General features: G+C 36.8%; 1 protein-coding gene across 1 annotated transcript in view; it reads right to left on the reverse strand.

Annotated features, from left to right (window-relative positions):
- The window catches only part of RUNDC3B (RUN domain containing 3B), a 48,430-nt gene extending 27,750 nt beyond the window's left edge, over positions 1–20,680 (reverse strand). The window contains exons 1-6 of the mRNA XM_009330595.1: positions 20,646–20,680; positions 20,381–20,496; positions 11,424–11,557; positions 8,274–8,359; positions 4,543–4,632; positions 209–289 (exon numbers count right to left, since the gene is read on the reverse strand). Of these exons, the coding sequence (XP_009328870.1) occupies positions 209–289; positions 4,543–4,632; positions 8,274–8,359; positions 11,424–11,557; positions 20,381–20,496; positions 20,646–20,680 (542 nt within the window). The remainder of the gene's footprint in view (positions 1–208; positions 290–4,542; positions 4,633–8,273; positions 8,360–11,423; positions 11,558–20,380; positions 20,497–20,645) is intronic.
- Between the last annotated feature and the right edge of the window lie 534 nt (positions 20,681–21,214).

Genomic DNA, 21,214 nt, shown 5'->3' on the forward strand with positions numbered 1-21,214 from the left:
TAATCCAAGTAAACAAAGTTAGCATGACTCACCTGATGAGTCATGTAATAATTCCACCAGTCTGAAAGAGCAAGGTAGCCGAGTATACAGGTTTGTATTTAGATATGGATATTATTTTGAATGTGAAATGAAAAGTAAGAGGCCCAGTATGAAGTAAAATTTTGCCAATGAATTAAAATAAAAAGAGCAGTGTAAAGATAAAAAGTACCTTTGGGTGAACTTCAAGTACGGTGTATAATCTATGACAGCTGGAAAGCTGCCATCCAATCCCTCACCCTTCAGACAAAAACTGATAAAACAGAGAAACAATTGTAAGATTATAACAAGAAAATTAAGTGACAGTAACAGTTGAATCTTACCAATGTGAAACTTGATTTTTCTTAATTTTTTGATAATAAGAAAGGCCTAGAGTATTTAACACTGAAATCCTACTCAGCTGAGATACACTGTTTAATATTAAATGGGAGTCACCGAGCATGTTATAGGATAATGAAAACCTCAACAAACAGAAATTCCACATTATCAGGGAATAGATCAGGGCAAGTGGTATAAACCCTAATTTTTAAATATTTGCTTTTATTCTGAAAATACAGATGGATTGCAAGGGAATAACAGGAAAAAGAAAGTTAGCTGAAGGAAGAGAAACAGAAGAGCTATGGATGAGCTTGGAATCCTCAGTATTTAAACTCAATTAAGTGTTTGCAGAGTGCTTATGTAACCAGCCTACTAACTTTAAGTCGAAAATCAGTTCTCAAAAATCACAGAATCATAGAATCATTAAGGTTGGAAGAGACCTCTAAGATCATCAAGTCCAACACCACCATGCCCACTAAACCATGTCCCTAAGCACCTCATCTACCCGTCTTTTAAATACCTCCAGGGATGGTGACTCAACCACTTCCCTGGGCAGCCTGTTCCAATGTTTAACCACTCTTTCAGTAAAGAAATTTTTCCTCACGTCCAATCTAAACCTCCCCTGGTTTAGATTTGGGAACTTGAGGCCATTTCCTCTTGTCCTCTTGTCCTATCGCCAGTTACTTGGGAGAAGAGACCGACACCCACCTCGCTACAGCCTCCTTTCAGGTAGTTGTAGAGAGCGATGAGGTCTCCCCTCAGCCTCCTTTTCTCCAGGCTAAACAACCCCAGCTCCCTCAGCCGCTCCTCATAAGACTTGTTCTCCAGACCCCTCACCAGCTTCGTTGCCCTTCTCTGGACACGCTCCAGCACCTCAATGTCCTTCTTGTAGCGAGGGGCCCAAAACTGAACACAGGATTCGAGGTGCAGCCTCACCAGTGCCGAGTACAGGGGCACGATCACTTCCCTGCTCCTGCTGGCCACACTAGTTCTGATACAGGCCAGGATGCCATTGGCCTTCTTGGCCGCCTGGGCACACTGCCGGCTCATGTTCAGCCGGCTGTTGACCAACACCCCCAGGTCCTTTTCCACCAGGCAGCTTTCCAGCCACTCTTCCCCAAGCCTGTAGCGCTGCATGGGGTTGTTGTGGCCGAAGTGCAGGACCCGGCACTTGGCCTTGCTGAATCTCATACAGTTGGCCTCGGCCCATCGATCCAGCCTGTCCAGGTCCCTCTGCAGAGCCTTCCTACCCTCGAGCAGATCAACACTCCCACCCAACTTGGTGTCGTCTGCAAACTTACTGAGGGTGCACTCGATCCCCTCATCCAGATCATTGATAAAGATACTGAACAAGACCGGCCCCAAAACTGAGCCCTGGGGAACACCACTCGTGACCGGCCGCCAACTGGATTGAACTCCATTTACCACAACTCTCTGGGCCCGGCCGTCCAGCCAGTTTTTGACCCAGCGCAGAGTACACCTGTCTAAGCCGTGAGCCGCCAGCTTCTCTAGGAGAATGCTGTGGGAGACGGTGTCAAAGGCCTTACTGAAGTCCAGGTAGACCACATCCACAGCCTTTCAGAGCCTTTCTCCTTTCAGATACTTTCTGGTGTTGGGCTGCAGGAAGATGAGGAACACTAATGAAACTAACTTTCAGAAAATGTTCTTAAATGGCTGTAGCTTTATAAAGCGCTCATCTACACTGTATTCTTTTTGTACTGGATATAGAAGATAGTATTTGAATCATGTTTAATTATCACAGAAGTGACAAAATTCATTATGCTTCCACAAGGCTCATATTCCTCACTCCTCCTATCTCTGTCATCAAAAAACAGACTCTAGTAAGACACAGCTTTTGCTAACTTAATTGCAGAGTGCCATTTTTGACAACACAGTCACTTAAGTGGTATTTGGGAAGTACATCTGAAGGGGATTTTTTTCCCTAAGAAAAGAAAAGCAAAGAAAACAACAAAAAAACCCTCCTGCAAAATCACAATTATTTTAAGTAGCTACATAATTCCACATTGCTGTGAGGGGGGAAAAAAATATTTAGATTCTGTTCTCACCTGGGTTCCCCCATCTCCACCCTAAAGTCTTATTTACAGCTCCACATAGATTAGCCAGTCAACATTTATGAAAGACTGTTTGAGCTGAAAAAAAATAATCTCAAATGTAACATGCAAAGAATGGCTACAGCTCCTCAGCCATTCAAAACACAATACTATGAATTATATGTGACATAATAAAAATGCTCCTGTAATACTACGTTCCTATTTTGCCCAGAAAATTTTTAGGCTCTTAAAAACTGCATTGACAAAAACTTAAATGTCTCCAATGAGAACCAATCATTACTCTGAATACTATTAACAGATACCTATAAATATGCTTATATTAGAAATCAGAGGACAAAGGAAGAACAAGTGCATTCCTACAACTAAGCTCTCATACCGGTAGTATGTATCACTGAGGCTTATGTGAGACAAACACAGTTAATTGATGAGTATTTATGGGAGGATTTACATACTGCAGACCTACTCTTGCTATACTTCTTATTCATGTATAGCTACAGTCCTTCCAAGTATAGTGCTTATACAGAAGCAGTTTAATTTCATATAGTGTAAAGCTTAAACTAATCTGGTAAGATTTGGATTTGCTGTATGCAAGGCTAGCTCTCTTATTATCTTGCAGCACACTTCTGTTCCCCCAGAACATATGTTGAGGATGCAGTTAAGCCAATCTAATGACTAAATGCTGGCAAAAGAAGCTATCCTGCATTTTCAACTTGTCCCTCCTTGCTTTTTCTTTTTTTTTTTAAACCCCAACCAGACATTCCCTTTCTCCTCCTTACAGTGGTATTGGCACTTATCTGACTCCATGATGAGCTAGTTCAGCCACCAAGACCTGAATTTTTAGGTTTTTTTTCCCCTTTAGCATCCAGTTGCAGTTCCACAGGCAGCTGAACTAAATGCTCACTGCCACCAGAAAGGGAAGATATTACTCAATCCTTCTTATTTCTTCTCTTCTCTAAGCCTTATGGTCCCATCATCTCTGCCACTGATAAGATGCTTCCGTGAACCAAACTAGCTAACAACAAAAGAGCTATCCTGTCTTTTTACTGGGTATGTTTTTTTACTCTTTAACAAGTTAAGTGGGCTCACAGAAGGGTCCAAGAAGCCTCAAAACTGGTATAAGGGTACATAAGCAGGAGTAAATCTCCAAAGGCCTTTTGGCAACAATCACTCACTCAGTGCATCCAGTGAGACTATGTGCTGTTTTCTACCAGTTTATCTCCTAAATTGGTTTATGACAAGCATTAATGCTGCTGCAGGGTAAATATTAACAGCCAGAAGACTGGAGAAAAGCATTATCACTCTCCTTTTCCCTATGCTGTCTTACGAAACGCTACCCCAATGGCTCTGTATCAGGCTAAGTGGGCCCAACCAGGCATATTAACAGGGCCTTGCACCAGCCAGGTTTGATCTTTTCATAGGTACTCTAGTCTTTATACCTTGCTGATGGTTTTTTATATATATATACACACACACCCCCCAAGATGTTTTTTATATTATTTAGGGTGTGCTTGCACCTTCATTACCCCAAAACACAGAATTAATCATATAACAAAGCACACAGAAGTCTAGCTAGAGATTGCAAAGGTAAATTAATATAATCTGATGATACTTTGCAGTTCAGCTGCAGATAATTATAACACAAATTAATACTAAACAGTCATTTGTAGGTTAAGCTTTTAAAATCTAGAAGTGCTAAAGTTAAAGATACCTATACCTTCTACATATGCAGTTACAATACTGTCATTGAGTACGAGGGCATAACCACGTATTTAATCACACAGTTTTCCTTACAGTTTAAAAATAGCTTTAAAAGATTCAATTGTCTGTAAACTTCACTTAATAGGTTTGATATATCTTCTGCAATTATACTTCTGATTGCTTTCAGGATTTTGATACCTGAAAGAAAGACCATGTAATCATGCAGCTATATAAACTATGGCATAACTCTGTTCTTACCTAGAAGAGCCGTTCAAGATCAATCTCTCTCCCTCCCCTTCCTTCCCCCCACCTAAGTTTTGTCTCTCAAACTATCAAGAGAATCTAACTTTTTCCATAATGAATCAATTTATAAGTACTTTTCCTGAGCATTTTGTTATGAACCATGCAAATATAATACCTGAAATCAATTGCATTGAGTCCCAACAGCATACCAGCAAGCATATTTGCTTCTTCACCAAGAACAATTGCTCCATCCTCATAAAATCTCCTTCAATAAAAAAGAAATTAGTTCAGTTAATACCATTTTCTCTCAAATAATAATGTTTTTCATAGTTAACAGAAAACTGAAGAAATCCAGTTTAAATAAAAACAACTCATGTGAAGCCCAGGGGTATTCACGTTTCATTTCAAATACAGCAAACCAATAGACTGCACAGCACAAAACACCACAATCTTAGAGCACATAAAAATTTAGACAAAAGCAAAAAGAATTTACGGTATTAGCCCTAAGAAATAGTGGAACAGCACGGACAAAATGCAAAGAAAATGATGAACATATCTTATTCTTAACTACTGAAAGGAAGAATTTGTGTCACGTACATTAAAAAAATAATTATTCCATCGTATGAAAACAAAAGTTCTCTCTCAACAATTGTACTTGCAGGCTGTTTTACAATTCAACATTCACTCTTCATTCTTAGTAGTTGATTATTTAAAAAAAAATATTTTCACAAATCAGCTATTTTTCAGGTAGCATACTTTTTCTTAAAATACTGCATGCTGGGAAGATGCATGCTGCATCCAGTTATTCTGAGAATTAAAATTTTCAGTATTTGAAGAAGGATTGTTTTCTTAACACCATTTTTTATTGTAAAACACCTATTGGCCAAAGTTTTAAAACTCCATGGTTTGATCTCAAAATACACTTCACATACCCTGGTATATGCAGACTTGTGAAGGCTGCTTGAGAACAGTGACCAATAAAGCAACAATTTTAAAATCTGTATTCCCTCACCACCTCCCCGTTTTCTCCCATTTATTATTATAGCTCTTCCCAGCTACCACAGAAGCTACTTCCAGACAACGTTCCAGGCACAGGGTGGACAAATAGGACCCACCATCGCCATGCGTGGCCTTGTAAAAAGGCATTTGGTCTGTTTAGCAAAGTAGCACACAACTTTAATTTCTGTGTTAAAGGAGTCTTGGCAGCAGCAGAGGCAAAAAGGTCACTAGAATACACCGGAGTGTTACATGTGGAAAGAGGGAAACCAAGAGCTGTTCAGTACCAAAGGCAAGGTTGAAAGGTCACTTACCAGAAACCGAGATGCACAGTCCACCTATACATTCTAGCAACGTATGACTGCAAGAAGGTGCCAGGTTACTGAATGCAACCTATCTTTCAGACAAATACCAGCAACGCTGCCCTACCAAAAGCTCCATCTGTTTTAAGAACTGCATGAAAGCATTGGGATGGCTCAGTGAGAGCTCGAGCTGGCTGCATGGCGAACATCCAGAAAAGACACATTTTGGGGCACAGCTCCAAAGATTGAACTGTGTTATAATATACACTGTCAGAAGTCCCACTTTTGCAGTGTCATTACAGACACTCATTTGCTGTAAGGAAACAAGTTGTCCAAGACCTTGGATGTTCTCAGTGGAAGCAAGAAATCTGGAAGACTTCCTCTGGGAACATAGAGATTATAGTCCTGACACTGAGGCTATGATGTACAGACACAGTTCTCTACCCTCTGACTTCAGGAAGGGCACCAGGAGGCTAAACTGGCCACTGGTTGAGACAGAATACTGAGCTTAGATGGACTTTACAGTCTGATTCAGTACAGTTACTCTTATTTGTGAACTAACAGCTGTTAGTTCCCAGTACAAGCTGATTACAAACCATTTCACTGGCATCTGTAAAGTCACTGCCAGGTACCAATCTGTACTGTGTTCAGTTCATATTGTAAAATGGTGCCTAGGAAGTAATCACACAAAAAAGACAGGGCATACTTGTCACAGTGAGATGCAGATGTTAGTCTGACAGTGGCAATGTTTCTTAAACCAGCTACAGTAATCCAGCCAAAACAACAGTCCCCTTGGAAAATTCCCAAATCTTCTTTCAGTGTTATGCAGTTGACATCTCACAACAGAACAGCCTACTTTAACTTAAGAGTCTGTGCTGACCAATTTGTTAGAAAAATAATTGTGTGCCCATGCTTAATCCAACTCCTTCCCAAGTGTAATATGCAGATCCAGCACTAATAATGTGCTGCTTCATTAATGGACTAGCCCTAAGATCAGGCACCTAAATACAGCAGTAAGGTTTAAAAAGAGCTAGCAGTATGATAGATGAATCTCATATGCTACATATACATGTGTAACATATTATATTTATAGTTTATATAAATAATTATTAAATATACATATAGCACAATGCATAATTTAAAATGCTAAATAAACAGTGCAAAGCATCACCAAAAAAAATCAGGCCACTTAGTAGGTATCTGAAATCCCACACCGGAAAAGAAAGCGTGTCCATTATTGCTAGTGAATTTGAAATCCACACTATCAAGATCTGAAACTGTAACTTTTATTTCCATTAGATATATTTAAAATATTACTTCAAAACTTTGCACTATGTTTGGAATGCAAGAGAGGTTGTTTCCAAAAGCTATACCACTGAAAGTACATTCAAATATATGAAACATTAACACGTTCAAATAAATGAATTTGAAACTGCTAATAAAATAATACCACTGTTATCCACTAGCAAACAAACCGCACTACCAAACAGCGACAAAGAATGTACTACTTAACTACATCGTTTGTGACCCTCCTCTTCCTCCTGAAAGGAACTTTCAGTCTCTTGAAACCCAAGAGACTTTTCAGTGTGAGGCAACATGAGTAAATGTTTTCCAGAAATCTTTGTTTTATGAGCTTCCTGACTACTGTAAATGCAAGCAAATCTGGGTAAAATAAAGACGACAGGCCTGGAAACTTCAATAAAATGGGATGTTTACCTAGTTGTGTTTCAAAGTCACCCTAATATTGGCAAAATATACGGAGATCTGTGGACAAATAGTATTACAAACAGAAATAATATTCTAAATGAACAGAAGTCCTTACGGAGAAAATTGTTATTGTTTAAATAGTCTATTCAGTATGTCTAAAACTTTTAGAGTTCAACATAAGGTACCGCAACATGTTATAGACCCACTCACATTTAGATGACTTCATCATAAATCTACAAGACACACTTGTTACAGGATAAAGCATCATATAATAATCACATTATCTAGAACCAGTCCAAAACTGCCAGAGTATTTTCTATCACAAAGCATATTCTTGTCCATAACAGCTTTCACCATTAGAAGGTACAACAAAAATCTGTTACACATTTTTCATATTACATCAAGAATCTTAGCTATGCCTGATCACTAATTCTGTTTCTCTATATTTCTCAAAAGTTTCCTGGAATTCTCTTCCTTTCTTCTTCAAGAAAAGTTCCTATAAAAATTATTTTTTACTGAGTCTCTAGGGCTTTCTGTGAACCATACCTAATTTTGAAAGGAACATTACATCTTCTGTCTTTATCATGCTACAATTTCAGAATTAGTTCCTTCTTTAGAGAGGTTTTATTGTCTTTTGACCTTTCAATAATTCCAGACTCATTTCCACATTTTTAAAATCACAAAGAGATTTTCAATTGTGCAGTTTTACACATGCTAAAATCCAGTCAATTGATACCAACTCCAGATATCTTTTACTAGGTTATAGCTCTTTTACTGGTGACATCCTTTCCTATACAAATCAAGTGGAACATTCACTTTCAAACCTAAGTCCCTCACTTAAGCAAGTCCCTCACTTAAGCAACATTTGCTAAAATATTGCAAAAATGTAAGTCTTAGAGACCTGGTTGTTTTGAAGTCTCTCAGAGCTGTGGAAATATATTCAGACAAATGCTTTTCCATAAGTGCTACTCTGATCCAGGCTCGACCCTGCAAGAAGAAACAGATATCAAATATTTAAGTACTATAGAATGAAACACTTAATTTTACATCTGAAAATGAATACAGTTGATTTACCTGGCTGAAATGAACTGATTAACAAAATTACCACTAAACAGAAATTGTTGCTAAGATGTACTTCAGTATAGTAATAATGAAAATAGAAAATGCATTCTTACAAATAAACTTTATTTTGAAATAAAGTTCTCCAAAATTTTAGGGGGGGGACGGGAGAAGGATTTTGCTTCAATTGTATACTCCAGCCTTTCGAAAATCTCATGTGCATAAGTGGTAGCAGATCAGGGCAGAAAGCTTTTCATTTTAAAGACGATGGTATTGGAAGCATCCAATCCATTCCACTGTGAAGCAGCAGTAACCTACCCTCAAGGTGATTTAAGTAAGAACTAATTCTCTGCATTCATTCAAATATTTGTGGGATCAATAAAAAAAAAATTATAACTCAGTGACATATCTTTATTATGTAATTTGCATAAATTATTTTCCCCCTCGATAAGGACATCATTACAGAAGGTGCACATAATATACAGGAATGAAATAAAATCTAAGAGGCCTAAAACTTGTAGTCCAAAAGCAAAACTTCATTCAAACAGTTCTATAAACAAAAGCAATAGCTTCAAAAATAACCTTTAGGAATGTATATTGCACTATGTTTACAGGTCTAGTGCACAGGATTGTAGTTTACAAGAAAGAGACATTTCAAATGGCTGCCATAGTTATGACTGTCATTTTGAGAACACCAGGAATATTTCTTGCAACCCATATAAACTTACAAATGGTTATATAAGTAGTAAGATGTCTTTCTGCTTAATATATTTGGTGCTTATTGACATCTAGCTGAATATCACTACAGACTTTCTACCAAAACCACCTGCAGTAGATTATAATCCTACTTTTAATTTATATAGACTTAGATCAAACTAAACCTATAATAAAATAGGCAGATGCTAAATAACAAAAAAATTTGCTTTCATAAATACCAACAACACAGCAAAAACCTTAACATAGTGTGCACTAAGATTAAAAGGAGGTTTATCTGGATAGCTGTCTTTATGTTGCAGTTATTTAGAACATGCGTGAAACAGTCAAACCCTGATGATGCAGCTTAGCTAATGACTAAAGCCTATGCAGCTCCAGCGAAAGCAGGGCTAACTAGCACTGGCAAACCCTTACTAACAGCTTCCAGGCTGAAGCAGACACTCGTTTGGACCACCGGTAAAACTCACGCATGCCATTGGTATTGTGTCGACATGCCTCCAATCTTTTCAGACACAGACATCCCAAATACTCCCACGCGCACCTTTAAAAATTCAACACCGCTCTCCACACTTGCTGCACAAATTAGCTGCTTTGTTTACTATTTGGCATGGAGTTTTCCACAGAGTAAAAGAAAATTTTAATTTATTTATAAGAGTATTTCAGAAAATAGCTTTGCATCTTATTATCTACTGAATTTAAATATTCATATCTATTAAAATATTGGAATTCAGAAATACCTTTAAAATAAATCTCGAATATACAATCATCACATCCTAGAAAATGAGTCTCTCCAGAAAGTATTTTGAAATAAGTTCTCCAAATTATCTGAATTTCCAGATCTCAATATAAGCAAGAAGAAAAGCTGCATGACTTACATTATCAGTCTACTACTCCAGTACATTGAGTGCTAGGAAAAGCATGTAATATTCTGGATAGGAAAACCAGTCAACAGCTTTTTGCCATAGAATCTCAAGCATTTTAAAGCTTCCACACAAACTACAGATATGTTTACTATATAAAATTTAAAACTGAGTCTATATAAAAGAAGAAAGGAGCCACAGTAGACATAGCAAATAAGCTGTTCTGCAATACTATGGATCATCAGAATGGCTGCTCAAAGATCTACTAGATTCATGGTGCTGCTTGATCTAAGCATTATCTTTTATTGAAGAAAATTGTGGTTGCATAAATACCTGTAATTTAAATTGTATAAACCACCATCATGCCCCTGAAAAAAACCTAGAAAGTTTTTGTATATAACAAGCTAAATATTTCCACCTCACCAATGACACCAACTGTGAATAATCCAGAGCATAATAAAAATCTGGAACTACAGGATTTTTAAAATAGCCATGGAACACACTTTGCATACTTGTTCAAACAACTGATTCCAGTTCATTTAAGAATAAAAAGTATTAAGAACATTAATTTGTGCATTCTTTCATACTACTTGTACTTTCAAGTCAGAAGGTTCTCAGTTATCAATCAAGGCTGCTTTACACAGAAATACAAGCTATTGAAAAGCATTCCAATCTAGTAAAAAGAACTTGTAATCTCTGTCCAACAGTATTTTTTTAAGGTGTTGGTCTACATTGTCTCACACTATTAAGATTTAACAATAGGTCAGTTTAAAGCTTATTCTTATTCAGTTCATATGCATATAAACACATTAAATTGTTACTTCCTTAATGTTTCCATCATACCTACAATCAGGAATTGTGATGTAATTTCTATACAGATCCTTTAAAATGATGGATCTTTATTAGCAAATAAATCTATTAAAGGCTTCCTGCACAATCATACCAACAAACTCAAGAGTTGATCACACCTTTTCTATTAGTGCATAAATTATATACAAAATAAAATGATACTTAGGTGGGGGGGGGAATCAAATTTCTACAATTTTAAAATAATATTTGTTAGGCATGCCCGCATGAACTTAATTTCCCTCAACATACTGCATTTTCAAAAAATTATGTAAGTTCAAAAATGTGAAGGCAATCATTTTATAATACAATGTGCTCACTGAATAGAGAATTTGAGATTTATTCTACTGAATAACATAAATTTGAAAGGAAACACATTCAGATTTAAAAGCGTTTGGTTTTTTTTTAAGTAAATATTTACTAGGTACATATAAAAAATAATTATTTCAAACAATGAAAAATTTTGTGGGGCAAGCTTAGTAATATGTTTTTCTTCTGGGTACAGAAATGTCAGCTGTATTTTACACAGAACAACGTAATAAAAAAGTCAGTTTGACCTTTCTCTTCCCTACCTTAGCTCTAGAAGAACCGACATTCTCCATGTTCTCAATACTGCAGATGCAATTGTGAGAGACTTTTCGGCAAGCTACTCGAATGTAGTCCCAGAAACTACGAGGACTTTCATAGCCGAACCAGGTGATCTGACCTTAAATCAAAATACAAGATACGTAAAGATTTATGAACCTCCCTCTCTGCGTATTGGAGATAAACATAATTAAAACACTTCCCTGTAAGTTGCCTGCACTGACAGGATTTTATACTAGGAAGTCCATAAATTCCTACTGAAAACTGGCTCACAGGTGTAAAAAAACTTGCATCATGCAGCTCACCCTGGTTTGAAACTGATGCACAAAGAGAAGTTTGGGGCTTTTGTGTACATGTGTGTATTTTGTTGTTTTTTTCCTTGTTAGTATGCTATAATAATACTCGAGTTCTTCATGGGACTCTTAAATCACAATAGAGCACACACTGTTGTGACTTCAAAATATGATGCAAGAAGTATTTCTGTTTTTTCTTTTAGGTAGCACCACGTGTTTCACTAATACAGTCAAGTAAAGAAAGTTTTGTTCTTTAAAAAAAATAATTTTTTAATATATATATACACACACACACAAAAAAAAAGACCACTGTTTGCTGTGGTAGCGTTAGCTTTATTTTAGGAGCAGATTGGAATTTTTCAAAATGTGCTTCCATTGAAGGAGAAATTGATGCATGATCAAAAAAGTTTTGTGGTCACAATTTATTTTGAATACACACAGAACATTCCTTGGGAAGCTGACCAAAATGAATTGAGCAAATCAATGTCTCTTCTGGAGCTTTAATCAAAATCCTTCATATTAGTTTCTAGCTTGGAATGTATTGCAACTAGAAAGCGAAAGGCAAAATTACATACTACTTGCAACGGCTCCACATGGTTGCATAAATTTCATTACAGACATAACAGTTCAGCCCCATTTTTCAGACTGAACAGCATACAACTGCGAACAGTATGTAAAAAGTAAGATGAACATTGCCTTCTGGTGACTGCCGTTATTACATATGTGCAAGACCCTTTCTCCATATAAAATGAGATCTTATTGTTAAGCTAATTTTATTTTATTTCAAGTCTTGAGTTGTACTTCTGAAGCTTTACTAATTTATCAGAAAGACTTCTAATTCTTTTGCTGTTAGAAAGCTCAGATTTCAAGAAAGAATATTAGACTGATACTGCAAATGATACATACTGAAAATAAAATGCCAAAATATGATGACAAGGATATTTTTATCTAGCATGACTTATCTTAGCTCCAAGCATAGCCATAGTAGTGTCAAGGATCTGTCCCCTATGATCTTAAATTCAAGTGGTGGGTTTTTTTCCCTAGAGGGTGCATGTAACTTGACTTTGTGGCCCATCTGCTTACTTTGCGATGGATTTATTTATTAAAATTCAAAGCTTGATAAAAGACTTATAAAAGAAAAAGCAGTAAGAATTAATATATACTACTCAATATGCCAAAGGAAAAACAAAATCCCAAGGTGCTTCAGTTACTGTAGACTCAGATCTTCTCAGCTCTAAGGACTAAAATAAAAGAATTTCCATGAGGTAAGCGCTCTTACGAATTTACAGTTTTTGTTGAAATGATGAGTGTAGTGGAGAGCAACAAGATTTCAACAGCATTTCAACACCATGAAAAGCTACAGATATTTTTCATATTCTTTACCACATCACAAACATTTCTGCCCTGGGGATTATACCTGCAAAATTAAATGCAACTTAAGTGTGAAGTGTGAAGATGATTTTCTGTCACCAATTCCAATGCCTAATAAAGGCAAGTATATCATACAATAACTTTTGTGGCTTTTTCAAACTACCTTAAGGACGGAATATATTCTGCAAAAAACAAACAGTTTCACTCTAGTTTTCTGAAGTCACTAATTCAAAGCAATTCCTTTTACCAATGAACACATGAAAAACACATGTCATTTAAAAACAAAAATACCTTTATAACAGAAGTACATACCCGCAACACAGCACTTATTTGGCTCACACTGATCAACAAAGCAAGCTGGCCATAATTACAATATGCTCTGACATAACAGTGGGCTCTCATCTCACAGCCAGCTCTGCGAGAGGGTATGATGATGGGTTTCAGACTTCAGTAGGAATTGTCTTCACTTGAAACTCACAGCCAGCTCAGGACCTTTTGTGAATCAAGGACTTCTGTATTTCACTATTTTCGCCCTACAACTTTAAACCTTGCCCACATTCTAGTAATTAACATCATCTGAAGAAAAACTTCCTTAATCATTCCATACACAGAAAAATGTCGGAAAAGACTGTCTGAGAATAGTGAGAATGTATTTTAAAAACTACTAAATGAAATATTAAGCTGTATATTCCCTACAATTTTAAAAGCTTTCAGTGTATGAAATTCTATTTGGCACTCAATGTACACAACCATGAGAACTCTCAAGAATGAGGAATGAAATAGCTCCCACTACCCAGCGCTTCTCAGGCTGTGCCTGGAGTCCTGTGTCCAGTTCTGGTCCCCACGCAAGGAGGACATGGACAGATTGGAGAGGGTCCAAAGGAGGGCCACGAAGATGATCAAAGGGCTGGAGAACCTGCCCCAGGAGGAAAGACTGAAGGCATTAGGTCTTTTCTCCCTAGGGAAGAGAAGGCTTAGAGGGGAACTCATCATAGTATTCCAGTACTTAAAGGGTGGCTACAAAGAGTACAGAGGCTCTCTCTTTACAAGAAGCCACATGGAGAAGACAAAGGGCAATGGGTACAAGTTGCACTGGGAGAGGTTTCATCTCAACATAAGAAAGAATTTTTTTACACTAAGAACAATCATTTACTGGAACAACCTCCCCAGGGATGTGGTAGAGTCCCCATCACTGGAGTTTTTCAAGATGCGACTGGACAGGATGCTAGATAATCTCATCTAGGCTCCCTTTCCCACTAATGGTTGGGCCAGATGATCTTTTGAGGTACCTTCCAACCTGGCTGTTCTATGATTCTAAAATAATATCTAAATTTTAAAGGGTCCTAATAAATTTGAAAGCTAATTTTAGTATACAACTTACATTCTGTCAAAGTACTTCTTAAGGAAAGAGTAAGTTTCCTGGGAGGTCCAAAGGACAAAGAGTATGTTATCTTTGCCATGAAGTTTATATGTCATCAGAAGACACAGAAGCTGACAGCTATTCCAACAGGAATGATGTTATTGTTTTTGTCAGCCAAACAAAATTGTTAGGTAAGCATGGAAGCTGTAGCTTTAATATTGTTCAAATTAATTCAATTCCTTCTCTCCAGAACTGCAAAGCAAATAGAAACAATATTGTGAAAATTTTTTATTTCACCACATTTTTGAATACTGCTACACACCTATTTGTATCAACCCATTTCTGCTCCCATCTGACAACTAGGTACAAACATCCACAACATTAGTTGTTGCAGATCTTTTTTCACACCCAAGAAATTCTTCATAAATAAGACATTAAACAATTTGATTCCTACTCAATCACAGTCCAATTTCATATCTACAAAGGTCCACAACTGCAAAGTAGTAACGACTAGGATGCCCTAAGGTACAGGCAGGTTTTCTCCAGACTTGCCTGTATTATTTAGTTCACAACAAATTTTTCTATACTGCAAAAAATAAGTTTTAATACAACTTGTTGGTGATAAACTGGCATGCTATTCCTTTGAGGAATTTCTATGATACCTACTCTTTTACTTTGGGTCTACAGAATGGGTCATTAAAAATTTACAGTAGTTCATAAACCCAGTCCTCCAAGACAATTATAAATTCATTTAAGATTTTCCTCCATACAAGAGAAAGGAGGATGAGCTAAACCGCAAGTTACACAAGAGCCCTACTATTTCTTTTTAGCCAAAAACAGTAATAGGGTCACTATGTGTGTATAAATATTAAATCTAGTAACAAAAGCTATTTTGCTAATAGCATTATTGCACCAAAGAAAGGGACACTGCAGCTATATGCTTAGACTTTGTCTTTTTCATGACAGTAGTGCCTTCAGCTCTTATTTCCTTAACTTATCTTTTTCACTCCCATTATCTCCATTACCTTAACTATTTTAGCCAGAAGATTTATTTCTCTCAGGATGAGCAGCATTACAAGCTGCATCTTACTCACTCAGAGAACCCTGCTTCCTCACCTGTGACCTAGACCTACAAGCACAAATTGTCTTCTGCAGACATAATTCATACCCTTTCCCTTGTAACCACTGTTTATGCCTGAATTATGAGAATTCAGGGAATTTTGATTAATAAAAATTACATTAATATTCATTGCTTAAAAAGAAAGAGACTCCATGAAATAGCAGGTAGTAGTGCTTTTTTTTCCCTCCTAAAAATAAATAAGTAAAATAAAAACCATATGGGAAGGGATAAATTATGCACTGCAGATATAAGAAAAGTCTTTCACTGCTTACTATGAAGAAGTGCAAAAACTGAACAACATTTACCAATGACATCACTAGTAGAGCTATTTACCATTACTACCACCAGACTATTGATGATGCACAAAACTAGAACATTTTCTCGAATGAGGAAAGGAAGAGAAATTATTACATTTATCTTTCCACTCAAGCAGCACTGATCACCCTAGAAGCTTACTACTCATAGTAAGTTTTCTAAAAGAAAAAAGAAAAGCAAGCAAACGAACTCCGCAGTCACTAAAAATTAGGAATAACATAGATCAGATAAAGACAAGCAGCTTCCATGGGCAACTCTAGCAGAAGCTTTTGATGTGTTAATAATACTTTCTAAATGTACATACAGGAAAAAAGGCACACAAGGTTGTAAAAGTGTCAAAATAGCACAGTATAGCATACTGTTTTGTGTCATTATGGTGGTAAATGCAAATAAGTGTATAGATGACAAGTACGCTCACAGTAACCATGACATACAAAAATTACAGGAGTCACAAGCAAGATGCACTACATTCGTTGTCAGTGACAGAACTTAATTTTATACACCAAAACTATTTCTAAACATGCATACTGGCTAGCAGTTTTGATATAAACACATTTTGCTGTAAAGGATATTACAAGGAAAACATAGGAAGTCAGCAAATACATGCACATGACAATAGTTTTCAGAAATATGCTTGAGACGATGGCCATAAAAATCTACAATAGTTATTAGTGTTCTTCAGTACTAACTCAGTTAAAACTAATCTAAAGTGATAGAAAAAGGCAGAAAACCATACAACACTGTGATATAGTAAAGACAATATATACATCACTTTGAATTTACTTCAGGTTTTAAATCAGCTAGGATATACCTGTGATCAAATCCCAAGAACTGTTGCTGAACACTTTTTGATGCCCCTACCATTTCTGCACTAACTATATTTACTTAGTTGATCTGATAAAAAGGACACTTAAAGGAAATACACCTGAAAAATCTGTGGCCAGCAGTGAAAACAGGAAACCACCAAGGCAACTACAAGATACGGCTTAATCTCCACAGTACAGAACAGTTAAGAAAGGAACAAATTCCAAACAACTATCTGGGGAAAAAAATGGCTCCTGAAATTACCCAGCTTGCTGTAAAGATTATCAAACACACATACATTTGTATACAAATTTGTAAAATCCCTTTCAGGACTATAGGTCTTATTTGGTCCAGAGACCTTCAAATACATTGTCTCCGTATCCACTCAGGATACACTTACTCTCTGTTGTATTATAAAACCATGCAAATTCTTATTCCTGAGAAGGAATAAAAGAGTAATTAGTCACTCATTTTTTGCTGTTACTCCGTCTCTCCTACCTTTTCAAGATCTTCAATTGTCCCATCCAGTAGTATCATATCTTGCCAGCAGGCATGCCACACAGCTTATTTTAGTGACAGGAAGAACACATGCTTTATATCCTCCTCATTACGATATTTGGTCTACTCTGCATTCACTATAAATCCAGCACTTCTAGGGAGTACCAGGTATATTACACACAAGTATTACACAGTACAGGGTAAGTATCTCTCCACTTTCTAGAGCAGAAGGCAGTCAACAGCAATCCCTGAAAAGACAGTTAATACAGCTTACTCAAACTCTCTCTCTCTTCCTTAGGGCAATTCAAAAACAGGCTGTGAGCCAGACTGCTTTTTCTAACAACAGCGGCCTATTCCTGACTGCTACTTACTGGCATTGGTGTACCTGTAACTGTCACCTTTTGGCCACGGCATATTATATTACCTTTTTTGGAACTATTTTGGTGCCATATGTCCTAAGTCATCTGTATCACATGAACAGATACCTGCATTCAAGCAGCATTCACAGATCTCTATTGTGTGAGCTGATATATTTATGTCAATCTCATTTTATTACTAAGCAAACACCTACATCTAAACCACTCTTAAGAAAATGAGCAGCTGGGTTAAAGAAGTGCATCCATGGGGAAAGTCGTTAGTTTTCTGCCTGTTTGACTTCCTGGTCTGGCTCACCACAGGATCCGGTGAGGACCATGGCCAATATCAGGGAAAGGTAAGCACAAAGTGAGAGGGGAAATCTGTAGCAAACTGCACAGAGTTTAAGAAATGTCATGGAGCTTTTCAACACTCAACTGGAAAATGCCGTGAGCAATCTGAGACAGCCCTGCTTGGAGCAAGAGGTCGGACTGGATGACTTTCTAAGGTACTTTCCAAACTAAATTCTTCAATGATTCTGAAAAGAAAAAAACAAACCAACAAAACCACCCAAACCACTACGAATGTTGTTTCATGACTCTTTTGCTAGTCAGAGCTGGCAACATCAGATCAGTTACCTATCAAAAAATCAATTTAAAAATGGTGCTCATATTGCTATAACTGGCATTTTTAGCAGAACAGCCAGGAGGATAAGGATTGGAGAACTATTATTTCAGAATTCTTAATTGCAACAGTTTCAGGAAAAGCATAAAATTCTAATCCCTGGAACTGAACATTTTTTCCCCTTAAAATGGCTATCCTTCTTCCTTCCATTTTGTTTTGTCTGGATCCTATCTGAACACGAAACCAACAAGCAGCAACAGTCACAATATTCTGTCAAGACTATGCTTTGCTCATTAAAAACATATTATATTTAGTGTCAGAAAAGACAGTTGCCAGTAAAAGTATTCTAATAAAAGTAAACTTAGTCCTTTACAATGCAAATTAAATGGGGTTTTTTGGGTCTGTTTGTTGGTTTTTTTTTAATTCTTCCTTCCTCACCCAGTACTTCTGAAGGAAGTTAAAGATTAGGAATTGTTATTTGCCATGGCCTTCTGAAAGTAAAGGTCTATATACTCAAACTCTCAAATCTGGATCATCTGTTTAACTACACTGACAGCAGATTATCCTGACAACAATTTGATACAATGAAGCCATTTATCTTACCATAGACAAACAGGTCATGCTATGTTCTGCCTGCTTTAAAACATTTTACACAACCCACTGCAATCACCGCTCCTACTGACACCAAGTATGCATTCAGAATATGTTAGTTGTTTCCATCAATAAAATGCAATTTCTTTCAAGCCCTGTGTTGTATAATATACACCATCTTAAAACCTGAATTGTCATGGTACATTTATTGTCTCAATTTCCCTTTCAAGTTTTAAAAGAATAAAATAATTACTCGCAGTGATCTAGCTTGTTACCAAAATATTCCCCTGTTTGCAATACAATGCTTAAGTTGCTGTCTTTTTCCATATTTTTACCTAACTCTGAAAACTTCGAAAATCATACTGGTAATTACAAGGGGAAGACTGAAACAACAATTTAGCTTTTTGATTTTCTCTATTTCTTATTTGAAATAATTTTTTACTTGCAAATTCTATTTGCCTGTAACCCATTTGCCAGCTTGTCAAGGCAGCTTCTCTGTACTGCCTGTCCTGAATAATAGACTGTGAAGCAAAAGAATGTTGGGGGGGGGAAATCATAATGATTTTTGCTCAAACATCACTGAAGCTGGGGGAAAAGGAGAAAACAGAGCAATTTCCCTGCAGCGTCAAGTTGCTAAGTACCCATAATCACTCCAATAATCTTTGTCACAATGTGACAAACACTATGTTCCTACCCCACTGTGTGATTTTTTTTTTCCTTCTCTGACAGAATGACAGCAGGTAGTAATTGTGCTACTCAAATGTCAGCCTACACACAATATTGTTCACAAAGCCTAGTTATGAATATTAAAAAGCAAAAGTATGAAAAGGAGTAGATTGTCATATTACACATCTATATTTAGATGATTATGATGTCCTTCATAATCCTCAAATAATTTCAGAAACTGTACACAGAACTGAGAAATGAGGAGAAGCTTCCAAAGTCCTTTTCTAGCAACTGTTACTGCTAAGGTGCGTTCTGTTCTTCTAGTAAAGCAGCTTCCTCTAGAACAATCAGAAAACACAAACAGACATTTTCTTGAATTAGAACAACACCTGACTCCGATACAAGAGGAGAATCAACAACTGACCTTTCTCAAAAGCAATTTAATCCACATCCATTACATTCCAGTAGCAAAAACCAGCTTCACTAGGGGGGTGGAGGGATGGGAATGAAAGGACCTAAACACAGCATCTGGAAAAGAAGGCAACAAAAGCAGGGAAGGGAGAAAGAAAAGGGAGCAGCACCACAGATATGCTCTCTATAGCTTCTGTTAAAGCAGAAAACACTACAATTGTCTTTCAGACTCAGACTCTTAGGACACAGCCTTATCATAAGGCAGAAAAGCAGACAGAGCTCAGCACCATGGCAACATCCACTTGCTTAATTACCAGCCGAGGCGGCTTCCAACAAGAACACTGGAAACATGTTTCACAAAAAAACGTTTCCTTGACTTTTCCACAGTAATGCAAACAATCAGGAAGGCAACAGCAAAGGGACAGACACACAAAGAAAGCCAACATTTTCATTCAGCATCAAGCAGATGTACACTGGTTTCGTACAAATAAATTCTCATGGCAAAAACATCACCAGTAAGGAAGTTAATTAACATACCTTTCAGTCGATGACTTAGAATCTGTTCCAGAATGGCTGCAAAATTATTAAATTCAGGGGAAGTATCATCTATAGTCTCAAAACAGGAACGGTCGATCAGAGTCTTGACTGAAAACCTGGAGCAAAAGTACAAGACAATCATAAATTATATGGATAGCTATTGGTCCTCTATAGCAGGAAAGTAGTTTGTATAAACCAAACAAGCAAAGAACCAGAAAACCACCTTGATGATTTCAAGTTCAGTCAGAGCAACACAAACACATACCATATCAAGAAATAGTCTGGAAATACAATCATCATTGTTGGTCTTAGGCATAAAGCCTTAAAAACAAAAAGAAAACAAAAATCCCTACACTTTCTATGTAGAAGTGAGCTAATCATTTTCTAATTATTTTCCTCTTCTCTAAATTAATTTAATAAAGCTGTAGAAAAACAAGCACTCAAAAGCATCCAGCATCAATTTCTCTTTGTAATCTTAAACACCATGATTTTCGCTTGACATTTCACTCAGTGCTCCTTTTATTCCCCAAATCCATGCCCAAGAATCAGAAGAATAAACTTTATCCTATTATAAGAACACTGCAATTTCATCCTAATGCAAGAATAATCCAAACATATTATAAAACAATGAATTTTTATGCACTGTTAACTCTGTGCATTAACTTGGACAGGCTGATTTCCCTGTGAATGGGGGTAATCCCTATTCAGCATCATATTACTTCATTATTATGCCAGAAAAGCTATCAATTTAAATGATCTAACATTTGAAATTGGAAAAGCTGGATCAAGCCACTGTAAAAAGCAGACAAGATGTAACTAGTCAATTAGCCAATG

This window comes from Pygoscelis adeliae, unplaced genomic scaffold, assembly GCF_000699105.1.
Source record: "Pygoscelis adeliae isolate BGI_AS28 unplaced genomic scaffold, ASM69910v1 Scaffold27, whole genome shotgun sequence".
Lineage (NCBI taxonomy): Eukaryota > Metazoa > Chordata > Aves > Sphenisciformes > Spheniscidae > Pygoscelis > Pygoscelis adeliae.